This window comes from Monodelphis domestica, chromosome 1 (assembly GCF_027887165.1).
Source record: "Monodelphis domestica isolate mMonDom1 chromosome 1, mMonDom1.pri, whole genome shotgun sequence".
NCBI classification, from domain to species: Eukaryota; Metazoa; Chordata; class Mammalia; order Didelphimorphia; family Didelphidae; genus Monodelphis; species Monodelphis domestica.
In genome coordinates, this window is record NC_077227.1 from 122169794 (window position 1) to 122191369 (window position 21576).

The following is a 21576-nucleotide window of genomic DNA, read 5'->3' on the forward strand; positions in this document are numbered from 1 at the left end:
GCACTTACAAATAAAGTTAGCTGACAAAGAAAACTCTGGCTAGTCATGGAATTCGTATAACATGATTATAATCTTCCTTTTCTTTTCTCTTCTCTGCTGACCAGGAGAAAAGATGCAGGGATTGGAGAATGAGAGCTTGAGGAGAAAGGGCAAATAAGGGCTTCCTATGGAGGAGTGTAAGCCAACCTATTCTACTATTAGGAGGATCAAAGGCTGAACCAAAGCCACCTGCAAGAGCTTTTTGCCAGGAGCCAAGAATATGCCCTGATTGGAATTTAATGCAAGAAAAGGTTCAGGATAAGTTTTAAAAGTTGTTTTTCACTTAAGCCTGGGAGCTAGAATTCATATTTTTTAGATACATGTATTAATTGATAACAGTTGACAATTAGTGAACTAGGTTCCAATTGTCCCAAAGTGGTTTTTATTTCTTTGAATATTACTCTAATTTGCATATCACTTTACATATATAGTCATTAGAAAATCAGTATACTGAAGTACTAAAGTAACTAGCAACCACTTCTTGATTGTATGCGGTGCACTTTTATAGAAGAAAGAATTATTAACTGAGGAAATTTGTTGTGTTCTGCTATCTGTAACAAAATGACTATAGAAAGTCTGTTTGCTCAGATCATATGGCAACTTGCGCAGAAGACAACTAGATGGCACCTCACGTGAATTTCAGGTATGATGCCTGGAGGAAATAAAATCTCAAACGTGTTCACCTTCTAAACCCCAGGTTAATTAGAGCAATAGGATAATAAGGATACCTCCATCTTCTCCCATAGGCACAAGATTTGAAACTCCTAAGAAATAATCTATTTAATGATACTAAGTACTTATGTAGTATATTTGAAGAGCCTGTTTTCTTTAGCCAATTCTATTATTGAAAAAAGCTTTGCTCTGTGTCTTTAAGTGACTTCCTGAAGTTTTTTTCTTGACAACTAGACTGTTTCTTTTAGTTGAGTGAACACTGGGAGTCTGTGCCTCTTTCCAAATAAGTATTACAGTGAGACACACTTCATTTAATTCTTCCATTTTGTAATTTAATGACTGTCCTACATAAAAGTTTGAGGTCTGTCTTCTTAGAGCTTTTTACTCCACTCAGTTCCCCCCTCCTAGTTTTTAAAAAGATCTCTTGCTTCCAAACTGAGGCCTCATGTATCATCTCATTTATAACAAGAACTGCTCTCATTTCTATCCTTTTTAGTACTCTGAGCACTAAATGTGTAGAACAAAGTATTTTTATTCCTGTCCCTTGCTGTTCTTTCCTGCCTGACCATCTGCACTGTCCCTGACCATCATGAACTTTACCAAAATGCTTTTGGCTGAGAAGAATCTCATTAAGAAACTTGCAGTCAAATGGAGAAACCTCTATCATTTTAAATTTCCAGAACTGGAGCATCTTCCCTGTGTAATCTCCCAATTTCCAGACCTACAGTTACCCAAGTCTTGCCCCGAATACAGACACGATGAACTTGAAGCTGTTTTTCTTAGGTAACAAATACTCCAGTGGAATGTTTATTTTCTTGGCACTTCATCCAGCAAAAACCTCTCCCAGAGCTTTCTCAGCAAAATAGCGTTGTCCTTCTGGCTGCTTTCTGTTATTGAGACAGCCAGTCTGAACTATGGTGAACTTCAGATGCCGTAAGTCATTACTAAGACCATACTATTGAACCAATGTGCCAGCAGGTTTTCCAGTGCTTAGAATGTCAAGGCAAACCACAGAATGATGTGAAGAGTTGCAGCTGAGTGTCCCAGTAGTTTTAGATGCAAATGGTTTATAATTAGATATTGACAATTTATTTATACTATTTTCCCAGGTGTAGCAAGTATAGCAGCAGGTGAGACATGGGCTGATTGGTTGATAGTACCAAGAGCACATTTAGGGGGTAGCTAGGCAACTCATTGGATTGATATCCAGGTCCAGAGGTGAGAAGGCCCTGAGTTCAAATGTGGCCTCAGTCACTTCCTAGCTATGTGACCCTGGGCAAGTCATTTAACCCCCATTGTCTAGCCCTTACACTTCTTCTGCCTTGGAACCAATATAGAATATTGATTCTAAGAGGGAAGGGTGAGGGAGCAGTTAAGTGGCTCAATGGATTGAGAAACAGGGCTAACAATGAGAGATTCAAATATGGCCTCAGTCACTTCCTAGTAAAGACAAAGGTTTAAAAAGAAAAAAAGAGCACATGACCTTACCTAATGATCTGGCATCATGGAGGATCTATTGATACAGAGAGCAGTAGAAACCTAAATTCACCAATTGGGAGACTTTGGAAATTTTCAAGTCTGATTCTCTCATTTTACAGAGGATACTGAGGCCCAAACTGTCTGCAATTGCAGACACAGTCTCCTATGAAGGGAATGCTAATTGTTTGCCTGGGAGCTGTCCACAGCTGAAGCCCTTCCAGAAAAAAATGTATGGTGGGATTATATCAGGTATCAGGGGAAGTATGGCCACTATGCTGAATATGTCAAATTGCTTATGAATTCTTCAATCAGGGCCAACCCTGTTCCAGCTACATGAACTCATGCCTGGCCTCAAAAATACCTTTTCTATTTGCTTTTTGGATCCTATAGATTTCATACCACTAACCTGTTCTCTCAGACCCTACATGGACCTCTTTTCTCTGGCCCCTGTTTGCTTTCTAGCTGTTCTCAAAATGGACACATGTCTTGCTTCTGGCCCCTCATGAACTGTCATGCTACAACTGTAATAGACATTTTATAGATGAGAAATTTAAGGCTCACAGAGGTGAATTGCTCAATGTGTCACAAGTAGGTACTACAGTGGAAGGAAGGAAACACAAATTTATTAAAAATCTATTTTGGGCCAGGTACCATGCTAAAAACTTCACTCTGCCAGTTAGTCATGGGACTTTGAGCGCTTATCTGCTCTGTGTCTCAGATTCTAATCTGAACAAAGATTGGACTAGATGATTTCTGAGGTCATTTTCAGCTCTATTTCAATGATCCAATGATATAGGTTTGGCTAATAGTTAAGTGACTGGTTTAATGAATATGGCAGAACTGAGAGATCCACATAAGTACTGTTCCCTTTAAAGGCTCTACCTTGATCCCAGTTATGCCACAATTATTCAAAGTATGTTTGGAGTTTCTCTGTGAATTGCTTTCAAAGCAAATGTGTGAGCCACATGGGGAAAATCAGTTTTATTGTTTTATTATCATAGATGAATGCTTCATTGTACATGGCAATGTAAGTATGATAATGATTAGATTTTAATTATATTATAGATTCTAATAATAATATTGGATAATAATTTTATTTGTAGAGTTTTGATACCTTTCAAATATTTTAACACAGAGTGATTTGTGCAAGGCTACTCTACAACATAAAGTAAGTAATCATTTTACATTCTATGATATAAGATGAACTACAAGATCTCTCTTGTTTAAAAAAAAAGTTTCCCCTGACATTGCTCTGTGACAATGCCTTCTTCCCTCCTCCTACCTGTTTGTAATCAAGGAAGAATGGCAAAAAACAAAGTAAAACCTGAAAGGTAATGAAAATAACTCAAGAGAAGCAGATGGAACACAGTCATGAGCCAGCAGGGGAAGAGAACTCCATGGAATTCCAAAGAAGATTCAAAAGGAGAAAACTGTTGGCCAGAAAGAGGTCTGGGCTCACTCTTTTACTCCCTCTAACCAGAGACTCTGACCAGAGCTAAGGAGCAGAGTTGGTTTTCCATATACCTTTCCTACCTGGCTTGTGCTGAAGAAGTGTTACTGTTTTGCTATTGAAGATTATCTTATACCAGCATTTGTCCTTGAAAAGACAGTTTGATCTCCCATCAAATATAGCTATAGAAAATATAGGGGTAGGGTCTACCCAATCCCTCTGTCCTACCTTTTACCCTTTTATCTCTTTGCCATAGAAATAAATTAGTCAATTAGCGTACCAAGACTGTCTCTGAAATTTTGTAACAGAAGGGTAAATTTTCAAAGTCATCTAGAAGCAGAGTTGGGAGGGGTTTGACTCACTCTGGGTCGGGTCTAGACTCCACTGGGCTCTGTGGAGGAGGAAGTGCTACACTTTTATCAGCCCCTCCAGCAACTGGCTTTCTGGTTTAGTACTGGGAAGGACCCCTCTCTCAATCCCACCATTACATGTTCTAACACTACCACCAATATAGTTATGACTCTGGGAAATAATGGACTTATATGTTTTTGTACATGGCCAATCAGGGGATTTGTTTTGCTTGGTTAAGCATCCTTGTCACAAGGATTTTGTTTTTCTTTTTCTATTTGGATGGGAATGGGAAGAGAGATGAACTATATTGTTGTTCACTGAAAAAATGACTCTAGATTAGATAGTATAGGCAATTATGCTTCTAGCAGGCCACTTATGTTAAACTTTACTTATAGTACCTAGAAGCAGAAGAGCATCTTCTAGTCCTCCCCTTTTTGTATATTCTAGCTAGTTGAATTAAATAATCTAACATACTACAAGTTACTTTACACTTCTGAGCCTTTTTACCTACTTACAAAATAAAGAAGTTAGAATAGATGATCTTTGAGGTTTCTTTTAGTTTTGAAATGCTATATAATACTTTCATGGATAAGAGCATGGAAGTGTCAAATTCTGTCTAACTTGAGCCACTAATAAGGACTGGCAATCCCAGATCTGAGATACTACTGGAGCTTTATGATTGGTGGTGTAAGAGAGGAAAGCAAACTCATCATGCTGGAAGACTATCTTGAGTAGGGGAAGGGCAGGAAGGAGAGAGAATTCTGGAGAAGGAACAGAGGAACTGAGAAGATCCAAACAGTTGAACTTATTTCTCTATGGGAAGCCCACCAGGAAGGTTGATCTGAGCAAACCTCTGAGACTGGAGCATCCTCCTGTGAAGCCAGACCCCAGTATCCAGTGAAGACAAACCAGAGTGAATAGGACTTTGTCAGAAAGCTGTTCACCATAAAAAGATTTCCTCTCAATACCTCTAGACAGCCCTTGAACTGATATTATAGCTAGGGCAGCTAGGAGTCAGGACAGCTCTCACAATGGACCCCTGCAGGACTTGGGGGAAAAGGGGTTCAATTGTTATTTAGGGACTTCCTACTTCCCACCTTCCCATTACCTTATCCCACAACTCACTTGCCCTACCTTTCATGTGTTGCTTTTAGAATAAATATCTGTTTACCAGATCAAGTGCCTGCTTCATAGTATCCAAGAAGGGAGACTTGGAGTTTGGGGGAAGGAAGTTACACTTCTCTCCTCAGAGAGGGAGAAGCTTTCTGTCCTATACTTTATTTCAACCAAGTCTCTGAGGGAACAGTAACTTGTGATTCTGAAGGCAACCAGAGTGGGGTTTACCAGGGAAAGAGAGAGGGAAACCCATCAATCCCCTCTCCCCACCTCTTGGCTCCATTCCATCTCTACCACACTCTGGTCCTGAATTCAGTGGTGGGAGACTCCATTTCTCTCCCTCCATTACAGTGGCAAGGAATTGGAGCCTACTTGGCCAGGAAAGGCAACAAGACTCGGAGGGTATATCCTTAGAGTGTGTCCATGTATTAAGGGAAAAGGAAGGAGGGAAAGGAGATGGGAAGGTCACTTTCATTTACATTATAGTTTCACCTGGGTAGTTTTGAGGCTAATAGAATAAAGAGAGATCAATTTATTGGTGTGGGTAAAATAGAATATAAGCTTCTTGAAGACTGTGACTGTTTTGCTTTTGCCTTTGTATCCCTACTTCCTAGCATAATACCAAGCATATAGTAAGCCTCTAATAAATTCTTGATTGATTGATTGATTGGTGGTCTATTGCTACCATCCTAATGTGGAAAATGATGTGGGTAGATATAGATAGGCTAGATATAATACAAGTCAACTGGAAAATGATTGAAATATAAGAACAAAGGAATTAATCAACATCATAATTGCCAACATCACCATGATCATACTAACTCAGTCAACCTACTATGTGCCAATCACTGTGCTATTCTATGGGGATAGAAAGGTAAAAACTGTCCCTTTCTTCAAGAAGTGTATATTCTGGGTGGCTCAGTGTATTGAAAGCCAGATGTAGAAATGGGAGGTCCTAGATTCAGATCTGACCTCTGACACTTCCTAACTGTGTGACCCTGGGCAAGTCACTTAACCTCTATTGCCTAACCCTTACCACTCTTCTACCTTGGAACCAATACTTAGTATTGATTCTGAGATGGAAGGTAAGGGTTTAAAAAAATAAAAAAAGAAGTGTACATTCTAACAGGGAAGACAACATATAAATAGGTAGGTATTTAGAATATGTACACAGAACTGGTAAAGGCAATCTTAAAGGGAAACTCACATTTATATAGTTTTTAAAATTTAGAAAGTAGTTTCCTTATCAATTGGAAGTATTTGGAAACTATTAAATCCAATAAAAAAAGAAAAGTAATATTGTTCTAAAGCCAAGTGTGCAATGAGCACCTCCCATAGAGTATGGTGTTGAATGTCCTTTTCAGCATGGTCATCACAATAGATTTTTCAGTTGGAGATGACATAGGAGGAAAATAGGAGCTCTAAGGAGAGCCAGGATTAAAGAACCCAGCCAAAACAGCTACATCAACACATGCTGCTCTTAAGTGATAACCTAAGGGACAGGCATGGGAACAGTTTATAGCACTTAGTCTCAGAGAAAGAGGCAGTTCTTGAGGAATGTAATAGAAGTGTGATTATTTGTGATGCTGGATAGAATTACCATGATGGAATAAAAGGGCAGGGCCAGAATAATTAACTGCATTTTAAGAAACTGCCATTTCTATAACTTTCTTGTCAATTTTCTTCTCCAGATATTCTAGTTTCCAGTGAGATCCCACTGTGGGGACCAAAAAATTGTTAAGCCTCATTCACTATGTAGGTACCTTGGTAATTGTTCTAAAACCCTGCACCTAGAATCCAAATGATCAAACATTCTTCTAAATGTGGCCAGTAGATAAATGGAAATTTATCATAGATATTACTCTACTTGTCCTCATGAACCTAAGAAGTTGAAAAGAGATAAGAGATGGACATCATCATTTTCTACAAAAGGTGTGTGTGTGTGGGGGGGGGCAAGGGAGGGAGAGAGAGAGAGAGAGAGAGATTGGGGGGAGGGGAGAGGGAGAGGGCTAGGGAGAGAGAGCAAATAAAATTGAGCAAAAAGATATGAATTTAGATTACCATAAGCATTTCTTTGAGCCTCAGATTTTTTTAGCTATAAAACTCGGATACTCATTCTTATACTACCAATGAAGCTTGCTGGGTTGTCAAGAGGATGAAATGAGATGATGTCTGTGAAGCATTTCGTAACCATAATAGTGAATGATTATTATAGAGACATAGAAACTTTGGGTGATTTTCTAAAACATAGTCATTAAATTTTTTGTTTCTGAAAAGATTTGAGGAAACCATTTACCTGAAGCCTATTAGTCACTAAAATGTATTAGAAGATTTGATAGCCCAGAGAATGACTCCAGCTCATTCATTGTTCTCTTCTTAACATTGCATCAAGATATCTATACAGAGATTCACCATCAGTGACTCTTGATGGAGTATGTCAGTTCTCCTGCTCTATTGGGGTTAAAAGAAATAGATTTCATTGAATCCCATCCTGTTTAACTAACTCTAACACCACAACCCCCTTTTCCTTCCTCTTCTCCTCCCTTTTTTATGCTGTACTGATAAATGGAGTCCAACTACAAAACCAAACAAAACATCAAACATAGCTAATCCATTTCATGCTTATTTAATCTAGAAAGAAAACATTTAACACCCGGGGAAGGGTGAGAGCTGAGGATGATGTGGTCAATTATTGTTTTTGTGACCTGTCTTTTTAAATACTTGAATTTTATTCTCACAACCACCCTCCTTTTATCCTGTTTTTTTTTCAATTGAAGTGGGTGGCTTCCATATTTTCTTGGTACGAAGTTCTATGTGTTGGCAAATACTGTCCCCAAGGAGGCCCTGCATTTTAGTAAAGTAGCAGAAAGGAAGAGGCACCACTTTATTTGAAAGGTATTTCTTTGGCCATGAACTAAACATAGGGATATTTTTTCAAAATGGTTTGTGGGGAATCCAAGGTTTTTAACTTATGGTCATTAATTGGACTTTATTAGGCAAAGTAAAAAAATAGGTGCTTTTTAAAGAGAAAACTAACCTTATGATGAAATATACTTATATATTTATATAGGTAGTAAGAAATATACTTACCTGATCTAAGTACACTATGTAGTAAGAACATTAAGTAGGAAGCACTATATTTTTAGGGATTCCTCGTTAATGTATTAATGATCCCTTTTCTCAGCCACTGGAAACACTGACACAGTGGGAATCTGAACTCACATCCTATATTGACAGTGAAACAGATAATCCCTAGCCAAAGAGACTCTCTATTTATGAATCAGTCAAGAATGGAAATAATCACCTCTTTTTCAGAACCGAATTCTGCTTTTGCAATCCTGAGAGGTAGTGTAGTAGAGAGAACACTGGACTTGGAATCAGGAAGACTCAAGTTCAAATTCTGCCTTAGGTATTTACCAGCTCTCTCAGTTTCATCTTTTAATGAAGATAATAAGCACCTTCCTCACAGGGTTATTGTGAAGATCAAATAATATAATATAAGAAAGCTCTTTGCTAACTCTAAAGAGTAGGTAACCACTAGCTATTGTTATTGTCTATTTGCTGCTCAGGGTCCTTTTCCTAGTCCTCAAAGACAACTATCAATGACCATATCTGTATATTATTTTTTAAAACCCTTACCTTCTGTTTTAGATTCAATACTGTATATTGGTTCTAAGGCAGAAGAGTGGTGAGGGCTAGGAAATGGGGTGAAGTGACTTTCTCAGAGTCACAAAGTTAGGTAGTGTCTGAGGTCGGTTTTGAACCCAGAACCTCCCAACTCCAGACCTGCCTCTCTATCCACTGAGCCACCCAGCTGCCCCGCCCCCAATACCTGTCTATTATTCAGAAGGATATTGTGTAATACTCTCAAGGTACAAGGAGAGTTACAAAGGACAGAGAGTCTTCTCGTCTTGGAGGGACCCAGATTTTTCATCATTAATGATGTTATGCCTCTCCATGGAGTATTTTTTAAAAACCCTCCCCTTCTGTGCATATCAGTCCTAAGACAGAAGCGTGGCAAGGGCGAGGCAACGGGGGCGAAGTGACTTGCTCAGGCGCTCAGAGCTACGATGGGTCTGCAGACAGCATCTCTGTGTAGTTTTGCCAAACCAAACTTTCAAACTTTATTAGCGTCCTGCCCCATCTTCAATCAGCTGATCAATCAAACAAATCAAACAGCCAACAAGCAGGGACTGAGCTCTTGCCATGTGGGCCCCTCACTACAATCCAAAGGGAAAAAACCAAACCAGTCTCTGAATTGCAGATGGGGCGCACGAACCTTACAGAGAGAAGCAGGGAGTCTGCCATGTTTCACAGAAACGAGGCTTCGGTCTCCTCGCCCCAAACATGGATGCAATAACCTTGAAGAAGGTCTGTTCTCCTTCTACATTCTGTGAGGCTACCATTGGAAGGGAGGCCAATGCTATTGGAATTGAGCATCATAGGACATAAATTCCAGCTCACTCAAAGCTGAGGGATAGGAAGTAAAAGGGAGGGAAATCTGTCAGATTGACAGATGATGTCCTTTGCATGCTTTGCAAATTCTCTTTTTTACAGAAAAAAGATGGAAAACTCTTAAAACGAGACATCCTTTTGGGGGTCCTGTTTCCTCGACTTGAGGTCTTCCACATTTCATTCAGCTGCTCCCAGAGAGGGCCAGCGTGAAGCTTACCTGCCACTTTGACCTCATAGGCGGTGCAGGTTTTGCAGGGCAGTATCTGGAATTCCTCAGCCTGATACATGGAGTAGTCTGTGCTAGCAATGACCAGGGTGTCTCCAGCTTTCCAGGACTGAGCGTTATCTGTTAGCCTCAGAATCGTGCTGTTCACGTTGGTGTCGATGGTGACGGTGAGTTTGGGCCTCACTGTAATCCCAAACAGAATAAACCGAAACGTCAAGTCCTTCATTCTCGGTCAACCCTTTGTCACCTCTCTAAATGCGCCCCCTCCCCTCCGCAGCCCCCTCATCCATCCAATGACAGGTTTGCCGGTCCAAAACAAAATTATCTCTCTCACCTCATTGTGGTCTTAATGTCGGCTTTGTGAAGTCAACAAAAACCCAACCAAGAAGGATCCATTCATTAGTTAGTGGCAAGGGAATTTTCCACTCCCTTCTGAAACTCAAGTGAAATGTGGCTTTCAGTGGGGTTATTTCACCACACCCACTTAGCTCCATGACTTAAAAAAAAATACAGTTGCCCTGAACTGTTATTTACAGTAGCAATAAATGTCTTCCCCCAAAGGGAGATGTTTTGCTTAATCACTGCTTTTTGGAGGATGCCGAAGACCTCTTTTAACAAACCAACCATTTAAAATTCACTTATAATGATCACCTTTGGGAGCAGCGTTGTTTGAAAGGAAAGCTACAAGAGATAGGATCGCCAGGGTCATTGCTGCACATCAGACGCCTGGTTTTCTTGACGCCTGGCCCTTCCCCTTCCTGAAAGGCTTGTGTGGATGGGGTGGAGTTCTCAAGACCTCTGCCAGCTCTCTCTGCCGCCCTGTGATGTCTCAAACAACGACTGCTGTCACAAAGGCTGTGCCACACAGAAAGGGGGCTCGAGGGGGGCCGTCTGACACGGGAGGGAGCTGGACAGCTGACCCCAGCTCTCTGAGAGCTGCCAGCTCAGGAGGCAGAGCTGTACCTGACTTTTCCCTTCCAAAGCCCAGCTTCCCAAAAGGGAGCACTCACCAGATTTACCACAGAGGAACCGCACTCGGTAATTCTGGCAGGCTTTGTTCTTATTGTAGCACACAAACCGGTAATCCTGGCCACTTTTGTAGACGACCTCAGTGGTTAAGTTAATTCCATCCACTGTAGTGGCCTAAAATAAGGATAAAAATTACAGTGCTTCAAACTTTTTTTTTCCTCCTTGAAAAAAGGAAGATTATGAACATTAAAGAGACAAATACATCAAATAGTCCCTGGAACCAGAGCTATTTAAGACTACTTGTTCTTGTTATTCTTGCTAATATTCCTGGGAAGGGAGTCACTGTAGTGTATCTCTCCTGTACAGAACTGAATGAGGAAGGTGCTTGATGATGGAAGGACGTGCCTTGGGTTGTCCAAAGTCATCAGAATCCAAAGGAGAGAGAGGTTTGATTTGGGTCCCATGATAATTTTGAAGTAGGGGCTGCCAGCCATTGCAGTCTTTTAAATTAAAAAAAAAACCTCAAAGGGGCCAGGAGCTGGGGTAAAAGAGGGGAGCGATGGTTAAGGAGGAGAAGTGTAACAAACCTAGATCTAAAATAAGATTGTACTTTTGGAAAAAAAATTAACTCAATGAATGTCCACTTCTTTTTTCTTTTTCCCTTAAAAGAAAAGCCACATTCACCTGAGGTCAAATGAGATTCAAAAAAAAAAATTCTGAAAGCCAATTTAAAAAGAACAAAGGGAAGAAATAGCAAGGTGGCTCAGTGGATAGAGAGCCAGGCTTAGAGCCAGGAGTTCTGGATTCAAATCTGATTTCAGACATTTCCTAGCTGTGTGACCCTGCCTTGGAACTGATACTTGTATGGATTCTAAGACAGAAGGTAAGAATTTAAAATGAAAAAAAAAGTGCATAATGGGAGATCTTAAGGACATGCCGGTCATGACTACTGCTCCATACAGGCCCCACACTTGCAGGGAAGCCATGAAAACCTGTGAGGCAAGATGATTTTTTTATATTGGAGACTAATTTATTTCGCATCTATTGAAGGGTGGTACAGTGGATAAAGTGCTGAGCCTGCAGGCACGAAGACTCATCTTCCTAAATTCAAATCTGGTCTCAGACACTTATTAGCTGTGTGACCCTGGGCAAGCCCTTCATCCCTGTTTACCTCACTTTTCCTCCTCTGTAAAATGAGCTGGAGAAGGAAATGGCAAACCATTCTAATTTCTCTGCCAAGAAAACCCCAATTGGGGTCACGAAGAGTCAGACATGACTGAAACTACTGAACAACAATGAAAGGGCTTTCCCCACCACACACCTATCACCACATGCCTGTCCAACCCACTCCCCAGCATAAACCTATGGCCAGCATGCCTGTCTAACCTACCTCCCATCGTACTTGTTCCCTGATTTCTGCAAAGCATCCCTCTTTGAATGTTCAGCTCTCTCCCTATCTAGCTCACTTCTCCCCCAAAGCAAGAATGACAATCCTAATTCATATCTTATATATATAATTGCTTTAAGTTCTTTCCTCATCACTACCTCGTAAAATAAGTAGAAGAGGTATAATTACTTTATTTTACAAATGAATAGGCTCACACTCTGAGAGATTAAATGATGAGGTGCTCGTGGTTGGAGTTAGTAAATGTTTGAAGTAGGATTCAAATTTAGGTCTTCTGACTCAAAGGCCAGCAGATTCTTTCTCTTATTCCACAAACCCACTCTGAAATCATCTGATCATCTATCATGTCCTTGAAAGCCAGAATTCTATTCTATTATGTACATGTACACAACATATATGTGTATATATGACACACATGTGTGTAACATGTATGTATGTGCCTAAATGACTTGGTGTGTGTGTGTGTGTGAGAGAGAGAGAGAGAGAGAGAGAGAGAGAGAGAGAGAGAGAGAGAGAGAGAGAGAGAGAGAGAGAGAGAGAGAGAACTTGGCATACTGGATAGAGAGTTGACCTTAAAGTCAGGAAGACCTAGGTTTCAAGGATTTATGATTTACACATGATTTATGATTCACACATATTGGAAAAGTGACTCTGGACAAGTCAATTAAATTCTCAGTCTCCTAGGCAATTCTCTAGGATTTTAAGTTCAAGAACAGGGGCTAAGATGCATTGGTAAAGGAAACTGATACACACAAAAAATATATACATATATACACACACGTGGATATTCACATATATATAACATGTATGATGTGTACATATAGTAGATAGAAATACTATATGTATACATATATCAGTGAATATTTTATAGATATTATATTTATATATATATACACATCAATGAAATAATAGGGTCAGTCCATATTTCTGTGTGTGTGTATGTACACACACATTTACATATTCCTTTCACCACATCACATTAATTCTCAGCATTTCTGGAAGCACCCAGAGCACATGACTACGGTTCAATAGTGTACTCTTCTTATAAGAGGGACAGAATACTGCTGAGATCATCATCATACCTGGATGTCAATGGGACGAATACAAATTTTCCCAGGATGAGCTGCCCTCAGGTCTGAAATTTTCTCTCCACCTTTTGACGGAGTCACTTGACGCTTGTCGAACCACTCTGTCCACTCCACATCTAGAAGCAAGGAAATGAATGAGACTGGACAGCAAAGGTCCTTCGTGAAAGTCAGACCTGATCATTGCACAAGTCAATGTTCTTAGCACAATTTTAGGCCAAAGCATATAACAGCTGCTTTATTAAATGCTTCCTGTTAGGTTTTCGTTTGGGGTTGTCTCCCTGGGCTGATGTTATACACAGGAGTGTAGTGCTATCCAAGTGTCTATAGGTTGAGTTTTTGGCATGGCAGCTTCAAGAGTTGGTTAGTTGGCCAATTTCCCAAACTTCTACAGAAAAATGCTTGTTAATTAAAATAATTTTCAATTGAATTATTAGTTGGAGTTTTGATTGTTCCAATAAAGATCCCAAAGGAAGAACTTCTTGTATAGTGTAATGGAGAAGATTTAATTCTTTGCAAGGGAAGGAAACATTGACTTGTGCTGTGGACTAAGTATGATCTTGATAGAAATTATTCTGTTGATGAAAAAAAGTCTCTTTTTCAATTTATAATGACTAGAAAGCTCAATCTGTGGTCCTTCATCTGATGGGAAAATGTGGCTACAGCTAAAACAACTCATTCTGTACTTGGATTTTGCCACTGGGATTTCCTGAGTACTTAAATACATAGGTTTCTTACCTTGAACCCACTCACTAGAAGAAGAAACATTGAAATGTTCCCCATTTTCAGTTCGGAATAATTTAAAAACTCTGGCTGCAGCTGAGCCTCGGTGACCTGTTAAAAGGATGAGATGGGAAAACCTTGACGTTTTTCAAATTGAATAGAATATGACCTTAAGAGAGATGAAAAAAATCTGATACAAAAAAGATCCTCAGTCATTTGAGCAGAGTCATTAATTAAGTCACTAATTTGATAAATATTTATTGGGCACCACATTGCTGTATTCTACACACTACCTTTTATTAGTCAGACTAATCTTTATGCATGGAGAGGATCTTTTTTCTCTGCTGTTCAAAATCCTTCAATGGCTCCACATTGCTGTATTCTACACACTACCTTTTATTAGTCAGACTAATCCTTATGCATGGAGAGGATCTTTTTTTCTCTGCTGCTCAAAATCCTTCAATGGCTCCCTATTGCCTATGGGAAAATATACTTTTTGCCCTTTGATCTTATCTTCCAAAACCTGGCACTACTCAGTCTTTCTAGCACTGTTTTACAGTAGCACCTTTCATATATTCTATGTTCTGGCCAAAAAGGGCCATATACTCTCCTTCTTTACTTTGCTTATACTGTTCCTTGTAAATGTTCTTCTTTGACTTTCTTTATCTATTGAAATTCTTTTCATTCTTTTCAATGTCTCTTCTGTGAAGCCTTCTCTTACCTCCATCAGGAATGACTTTTTTTTTCCATAACACTTTTTTTAACCTCTCCAATATATCCATGTGTTAGAGATATCTGTATTTGTGCCTGATTTCTGCTATCAGATTAAGACATATAAGTGTCTTATCTAAACTTGATATTTGCCTAAGCATTTAGAACAAGCAGTTATCTGTCCTTAAGAAACATTTTAAATGAATGTCATTTGAATGATCGAATGCTACAAAATATTCTAGACATTGAAGGGATATAAAGATTAATAAGATAAAGTGCCATTTTCAAGGAGTTTCCAAGTATTGGGCAAGTATTTTTTTATCTTGAGAAAGGTAAACTTCTTGACTTACAAGGAAGAAGAGTGATAAAATTGTTCTTCTAAATCTATTGACCCTGAGAAACCAGTATTTTTGGATTGTACTTTAAAAGATCAAAGCTATGGGGTGACCATTTATTAGACCAAGAAGATAGCTGACTATATAGTGTGATTTGAGGGGTGCCCAAAGGCTATACTGTTCAAAAATATTAGATCAGCTCATGGTGCCTGAAATTCCCACCTCATTTAGGTTCCCATGTAGCTCTTGGATCAAGCAAAGAATGACCTCTGTTAAAAACTGCCTCAGATTTCAAACTCAGGTCATCTTGACTTTAAATCCAATATTTTATCCACTAACCCAGCTTCCAACAGAGATAATAATGAAACAGTTCCTGTCCTCAAGGGGTTCCTATTCTATAATCTGATCTAAAGTATCAGTAATGCAATATAAATTTTAAAATAACCCCAATTCGCTTTTCTTATGCACTATCTCAATTCCTATTAGCCAGTGGTTAGGAGATAATGGCGATTAAGGTGAAATTTCTATTTTTATGGATATAAGAAGTGACAATAAAGCATTGATAGCAAGAGTATGTAACTCCTGGTCCAGTCTCTTGACTTACCATGATATTCTACATGGTCTTCAACAGAAGATGAAGGATCTCCTTTCACAGTCAGGAAGCTCCAAGGATGCCTGGAAAATAATAATGAAAACTGATCACCTTCTTATCTTAGGAGGATTCAAATTAATGCTTCAAAATAAGACTGAATGGTATTGTGGGAAAAGTGATGGATTTAGAAAAAAAGGACTTGGATTCAAATCTTGCCCCATGACAACTATGTGACCTCGAGCAAATTACTTCACTACTCCAAGCTTTTATTTCCTCATCTATAAAATGCAGATGGTGGAACATATAACTCTGTAGGTCCCTTCCAGTTCTAAATCAATAATCCTGTGACACAGCCTTCAAGAATGTTCTTGGATCACTCACTTTCTTCTCCTCTTCTTTGGAAAGAACACCCGGCAATTATACTTTTTTCAGAACTAAGCCTTTACTGCCATTTTAGTTTCATTTTCCCTCTACTTTATTTTCTTTCCCATAAATTCCAATCCATTCCTGACTACAAAGAATAAATTGGTACTCTTGACTAGACACTGGGATACCAGGGGCATGCATACCACTCATGAACATCACCCTAATGGCAGTACAAAACTTTTGCCCTATGTCTTATACATCTCCTAAAAAATCCATTGTATTTTAGCTTCTGCTAAAGTTCTGCATGTTGACTGACAGTTTGAATTGGTTTGGGTGGTTTCAAAACAGTCCTATAATTCAAAAACAAAGTAAAAAATGCTGTGGGTTTCTACCCTTGGCTCTCATTGTGTGACCTTGGGCAAGTCATCGAAGTCTTGTGAGCTTCCATTTTCTCACATATAAAAAGTACTCTTCAAATCTGCTCCCACCTACTTTGTAAAGATCCGTAAAGTTCAAAAATTAAGGTGTGAGCCTTTTGAAAAGCCAGAAAATGCCAGTCTAAGGGAAGCACTGAGAATGAAAGCTCCCCTGGGTCCTCTGCAGTGCTCAGAGATGCAATGCTTTTCAGTTGGATCCAATGAGAAAGAGACACCACATTTTTTTTTTAAACCTCGAGCATACCTTGGAAACCAGTGAAGATTATTAGTGAATGCCCAAGTAACTTTGGAATTAGAAGAAAGGTCATGGCTAACTGTGGATAGAGAGGAGCCCACGCCCTACTTCCCTGGGGAAACAATATTTCAAACACTCCTTTTAACCTGACTAGTGATCCTAGATCAAAGTTTGGTTTCTGAACTAACTTCCTCACTCTAAAAGCAGGTCCTTTCTAAAAAGTGCAGCTCATGGCCCAGAGGGCAATTGTTGGCAGGAGGAGGGAAGAAGCCAGAGCAAAGTCTTCCCCCATGGCTGCCTCTTTGATTATTCAATATCTACTTGAGGATAACAAATCAGAAACCTTTCCATGGAATTTACGTGGTCCCAGAACCTTTACATAGAGGTTGTTTTTTTTTAAATAAGGGTTTTGTTTTGCATCACTGCAAATTCCCTTAAACACCCCCCACTCTTGAACCCTTCCTTATAACAATGAAAAACAGGTAAGCAAAACCAATCAATATAGTATATGCTATGTGGACAGCATAGACCACATCTGTAGAACTCCTCCTCTCTTCTAAGAGAAGGAAACCGTGTTTCATTACCAGTTCTCTAGAGCTGAGATTGTAAGATAAGAATATTTTAAGGAGGAAACAAGGAATAAACAATAAATGGTAATCAGCTCTTTGGATGGAAGAATGCAGCTTGGATCTTAAGAGAAACACTGCACTCTTCTACAGCCCACCATGCTCCCTATCTGGCCTATGTATCTTGTGGACAATCTCAAAATTATTCCTCTTGACAAAAGTTCAAGATTATGCTATAAACAAAGAAACCCTGTTAGGAGAGGGGAAATTGGTTCTCTCTGGCCCAAGGCCGGCCCACCAGCTTACCAGCAGATTAACTCTAAGGACAACCCGAGGGGAAATTACTGACCACCAACATAACTCCCCAAGGAGCCTGCCAGTATGCCAGATGTGTCCACTGGAAATTTTTCCAGCATGTCCAGTGCCAAAGGCACTGGGAAGCTGTGATCCATCTCCAACAAGAAGTGGGACAGCAGGGTGGGAGGAATGATTCTATCATACCCGGTGAGCTGGTTGGAGTGTGAATGTGAGAGTATGTATGTGAGTGTGCATGTGTGTGTGTGTGTGTGTGCGTGTGTGTTTTCCAAAGCAGAGAAAACTCATGACCAAAATAATTCTTCTGAAAAACAAGGTTGAAGGGCATTCTTGAGAGGGGAAAAAAAACTCATGAAGACATTTTTTGTTTGAGGGCAACGCTTAATGTTTTTGTTCATCTTGTTCACTTGAGTCTCTGGAGGCTTATTACTAAAGAATGATAATTATCCCTGTCCCAGGAACAATGAGATGCAGCTATTTTCATAGAATTATTCAAGTACAGAATTGAAAGGAACCTCACAGGTCAAGTTCAATCTATACCTAAGTATCATTTCCATATACAACTTTCTTCAAGAAGCCATCCAGTCCTTCAAATCTGGCCTTAGACACTTCCTAACAGTGTGACCTTGGACAAGTCACTTAACCCCATTTGCCCAGCCATTTCTGTTCTGTCTTAAGAGTTATTATTAAGACAGAAAAGAAAGGCTTAAAAAAAGAAGCCATCCAGTCTTTCTTTCAAGTTTTCAAAGGACAGAAAGAATCCATTATTGCCTGAGGGAGTGCATTCCATATTTTTTAACAGTTCTAGTTGTGAGGATAGACTCATGCAATGTTCGTGCTAAAGTGGACCTCAGCACAATGTCTGGCACATAGTAAGCTCTTAAATGTTTATCGAATTGAACTGAGATCATCTAGGCAACACCTCTCATTTTACACATGAGTGAAGCGATGTCTTCAAAGCTGCACGGCTAATTAGTAGCAGAGGCAGAATGAGAACTCAGCTTTGGTTCCCAGCCTGGTGATCTTTCCACCACATTATGTGGATTCCCTAAATTAAACACTCTTGGCAGGACTTGAACCCAAGATTCAGAGATAATGGATCTTAGTCAGCTCTACTAACTGAACTGAATAGCTTTCACATATGAGAAACTAAAAGCACACAGAGATCATTCAACAAAAAAAGTAAAAAGAATTCTGAGGATGAGAATTACAATTGTTCTGTTTGAAAACCATGGTACTAATACTGTAACATAGTTTTGGTCATCTGTAAACTGATATATCTATATGAAATCCAAACTGAATAGTATAAGCAGGGACATACCCCTAATATGATTTGAAGGATACACTTAAAGATCCTGCCTACTGCCAACTGCCAAATACTTTCCTTATCAATACATTATAGAATCCCCTTCTACTAATCTAGTTTGAAATTCCAATTATTAGGGCCATTAACAGCTTATGCACAGACACATCCTAGCTGTGTGACCCTGGGCAAGTCACTTAACTCCAGGTGCCTAGCCCTTACCACTTTTCTGCCTTGGAACCAATACTTAGTATCAATGCTAAGACAGAAGGTAAAAATTAAAATACAATATCAGCTCATATAACAAAGATAGGAATACTATTTCCAGAAGACCATTAGTCCTTTCTAATTAGCATGGATGAGTCTAACATATTAAATAGCCTATGCCTGGAAAGCTTTATAAAACAAAAAAAAAATGTCTTACGTAAAGGAAGAAGATAGCAAAAGAACATTAGACCAGAAGGCTGGAGACTTCTAGTTTTGGCTCTGACATTACACATGTGCCATATTATTACAGAAAGAATGATGAACAGAGAGAGTGAGGAGACCAGAGTTTGGGTCCTATATAAACTGATTTATCACTTTGGAATTCATCTTTTCTATCTGTAAAATTCAAGTGTTGGGTTAGGTACCCTTTAAGGTTCCTTCCTTGCTTCAACAGTCTAGGATGCTACATGGGAAACTAAAAAGGTTGACCCAATTCACAGCTCCACCAGAATGCCTACTTTACCACAGCTTTGCCAACATTGCATTTTATTATCTTTCATCATCCTTGTCATATTTTGATGAGTGGGACATAAAATCTTAGAGTTGTTTTCATTGGGAGTTCTGTTATTAGCGATTCTGAATGTTTTTATGGCTGTTGAAAGTTTGTGCTGCTTCTTTTTAGAACTACTGGTCACTAAAATATTGGATAATGTCCCTTAGCCTGTCCTACAAGTTTGTATCAATAGATTTTAAATATCACATGTTTTTTGGAAACACTCAATGCCTAATTTCCCCTAGACTTCTTTCTTATTCATTTCATTTGCATTACTTTTGTTGCACATTTTAAAAGTTTTTTTTATGGAATTGAATTCATCCATTACTAAAATATATTAATTAAATTATATAAAGAGGTAATTTTTCTCTGGCTTGTCAGAAATTTACATCTTCCATTTAATTTGTAAAAAATATAACATTTCATTAGTCTATAGTTTTTTTCATGATTTAAAACGTAACGTTGAATAATATGAATTTTATTGTAAGAAATAATATGAGAAGAAGCTAGCATTTTCCCTATTTTGGTCAAATAGCCATCAACTTTTTTCAGCTTATTACAAAAAAAGATTATGAGTGTTTTCCACAGTATTTTGTGATTGTATTTCTTGAACACTATACTGGTTATAATTCAACTCTAATCTATTCTATTTACCTATTATTTCCTTTTTAAAATTCTAGTACATTTCAACAATTATGATACTGTAGAATAATTTGAGATATAAAAATACAGATTATTTTACTGTTTTTTTTTTCACGATTTCTCTTGATTTAAAAAAAATATTTTATTCTTCCATGATTTTGTTCAATGTTTTATTTGGTTCTATGAAGTACTCCATTGGGACTTAGATTGGTATTCCACTAAATCCCCAGATTAATTTTGAGTTATTCCTTTTTTCCTTTTTTATTAATGACACATCTCTATTTACTGATGATCCATTATATTTTTCTGCCCCCCAATAACAATTCCTCCTTTTGCTCACCAGTTAGCAAATCTGAAAAGGTAGGCAACATGATGTAGTGGAAAGATTGTTTCTGCAGTCAGAGGACCTGGGTTCAAATCCCATTTCAGATCTTTCCCTGTGTGGCCTTGGGCAAGTCAATTAATATCTTTAGGTTTCAGATTTCTCGTGTGTAAAATAGGAGGGTTGTACTATCTAAACTATGAGATCCCTTTTAACTCTTTATCTATATTTTTTATGATCTAGAGTAGTTTCTTGATGATGCTAGTTCATTTTTTCCCCATTTCTTGTGTCTCTTCTTTAGCTTCTTTTAGTCCACATTTATTTATTGTTTGGATATTCTCCCTAGCCCACATTTTTATTTGTTTAACCATTTCATTTCCTTTTCTTGTAAATGCTACTCTTAGAAATTTGTCCTTCCCTACTTTTCTCAATCAGGGATGTTTCTTTCTATTTTTGTCTAAAATGGTTCAAGGTTAAACCTTTCTTGTGATTTTTTACTCTGTAATTTTACTTTTCCAAATTTTCTACTTTTGAAAGGTAAGAGGCAGCAATGGCTTACTTATTAGTCTGGTAAGATTGAAGTTTTCCCCATAATGCTTTCTTTCTCACTTAGGGTCAGGTTTTTCTTTTGAATACTGGAGGAAAAAAACTTCCTCAGTAGGACCTCTAATATTTGAGTCCAGGGAAGCAAGACAAATGACATGAGCATCCACTAACTAATACATGTATTCAGAGGCTGTGCCTGAGAACTTCTGAGAATTAAAGATTTATTGGGTTCAGTGCAGAAAACAGTGACAGAAAGGAAAAAGAACCAAAATGTCCTCTAGTCTATTTTTCCAACATTCGCAAATCTTCATGTGTCAGTGAACCACCCAGGACTTGATCAACAGAAATTCGGTCACTGGATCACTGAATCCTTTGATTTAGAACTAGAAGGGATGTTGGAGATTATGGAACTCAATCTGCTCATCTTAAAGATGAAGAAATTGATGCCAATGCAAAGAATGTCACAGTATATCAGA

The 21576-nt window shown here is 38.6% G+C and overlaps 1 protein-coding gene across 2 annotated transcripts in view; it reads right to left on the reverse strand.

Annotated features, from left to right (window-relative positions):
- CEMIP (cell migration inducing hyaluronidase 1) overlaps positions 1-21576 on the reverse strand; it is a 263138-nt gene that overhangs the window by 79010 nt on the left and 162552 nt on the right. For both annotated transcript variants that reach the window (XM_007479273.3, XM_056806007.1), the window contains exons 7-11: positions 15621-15691; positions 13986-14081; positions 13245-13366; positions 10799-10931; positions 9780-9971 (exon numbers count right to left, since the gene is read on the reverse strand). In XM_007479273.3, the coding sequence (XP_007479335.1) occupies positions 9780-9971; positions 10799-10931; positions 13245-13366; positions 13986-14081; positions 15621-15691 (614 nt within the window). The remainder of the gene's footprint in view (positions 1-9779; positions 9972-10798; positions 10932-13244; positions 13367-13985; positions 14082-15620; positions 15692-21576) is intronic.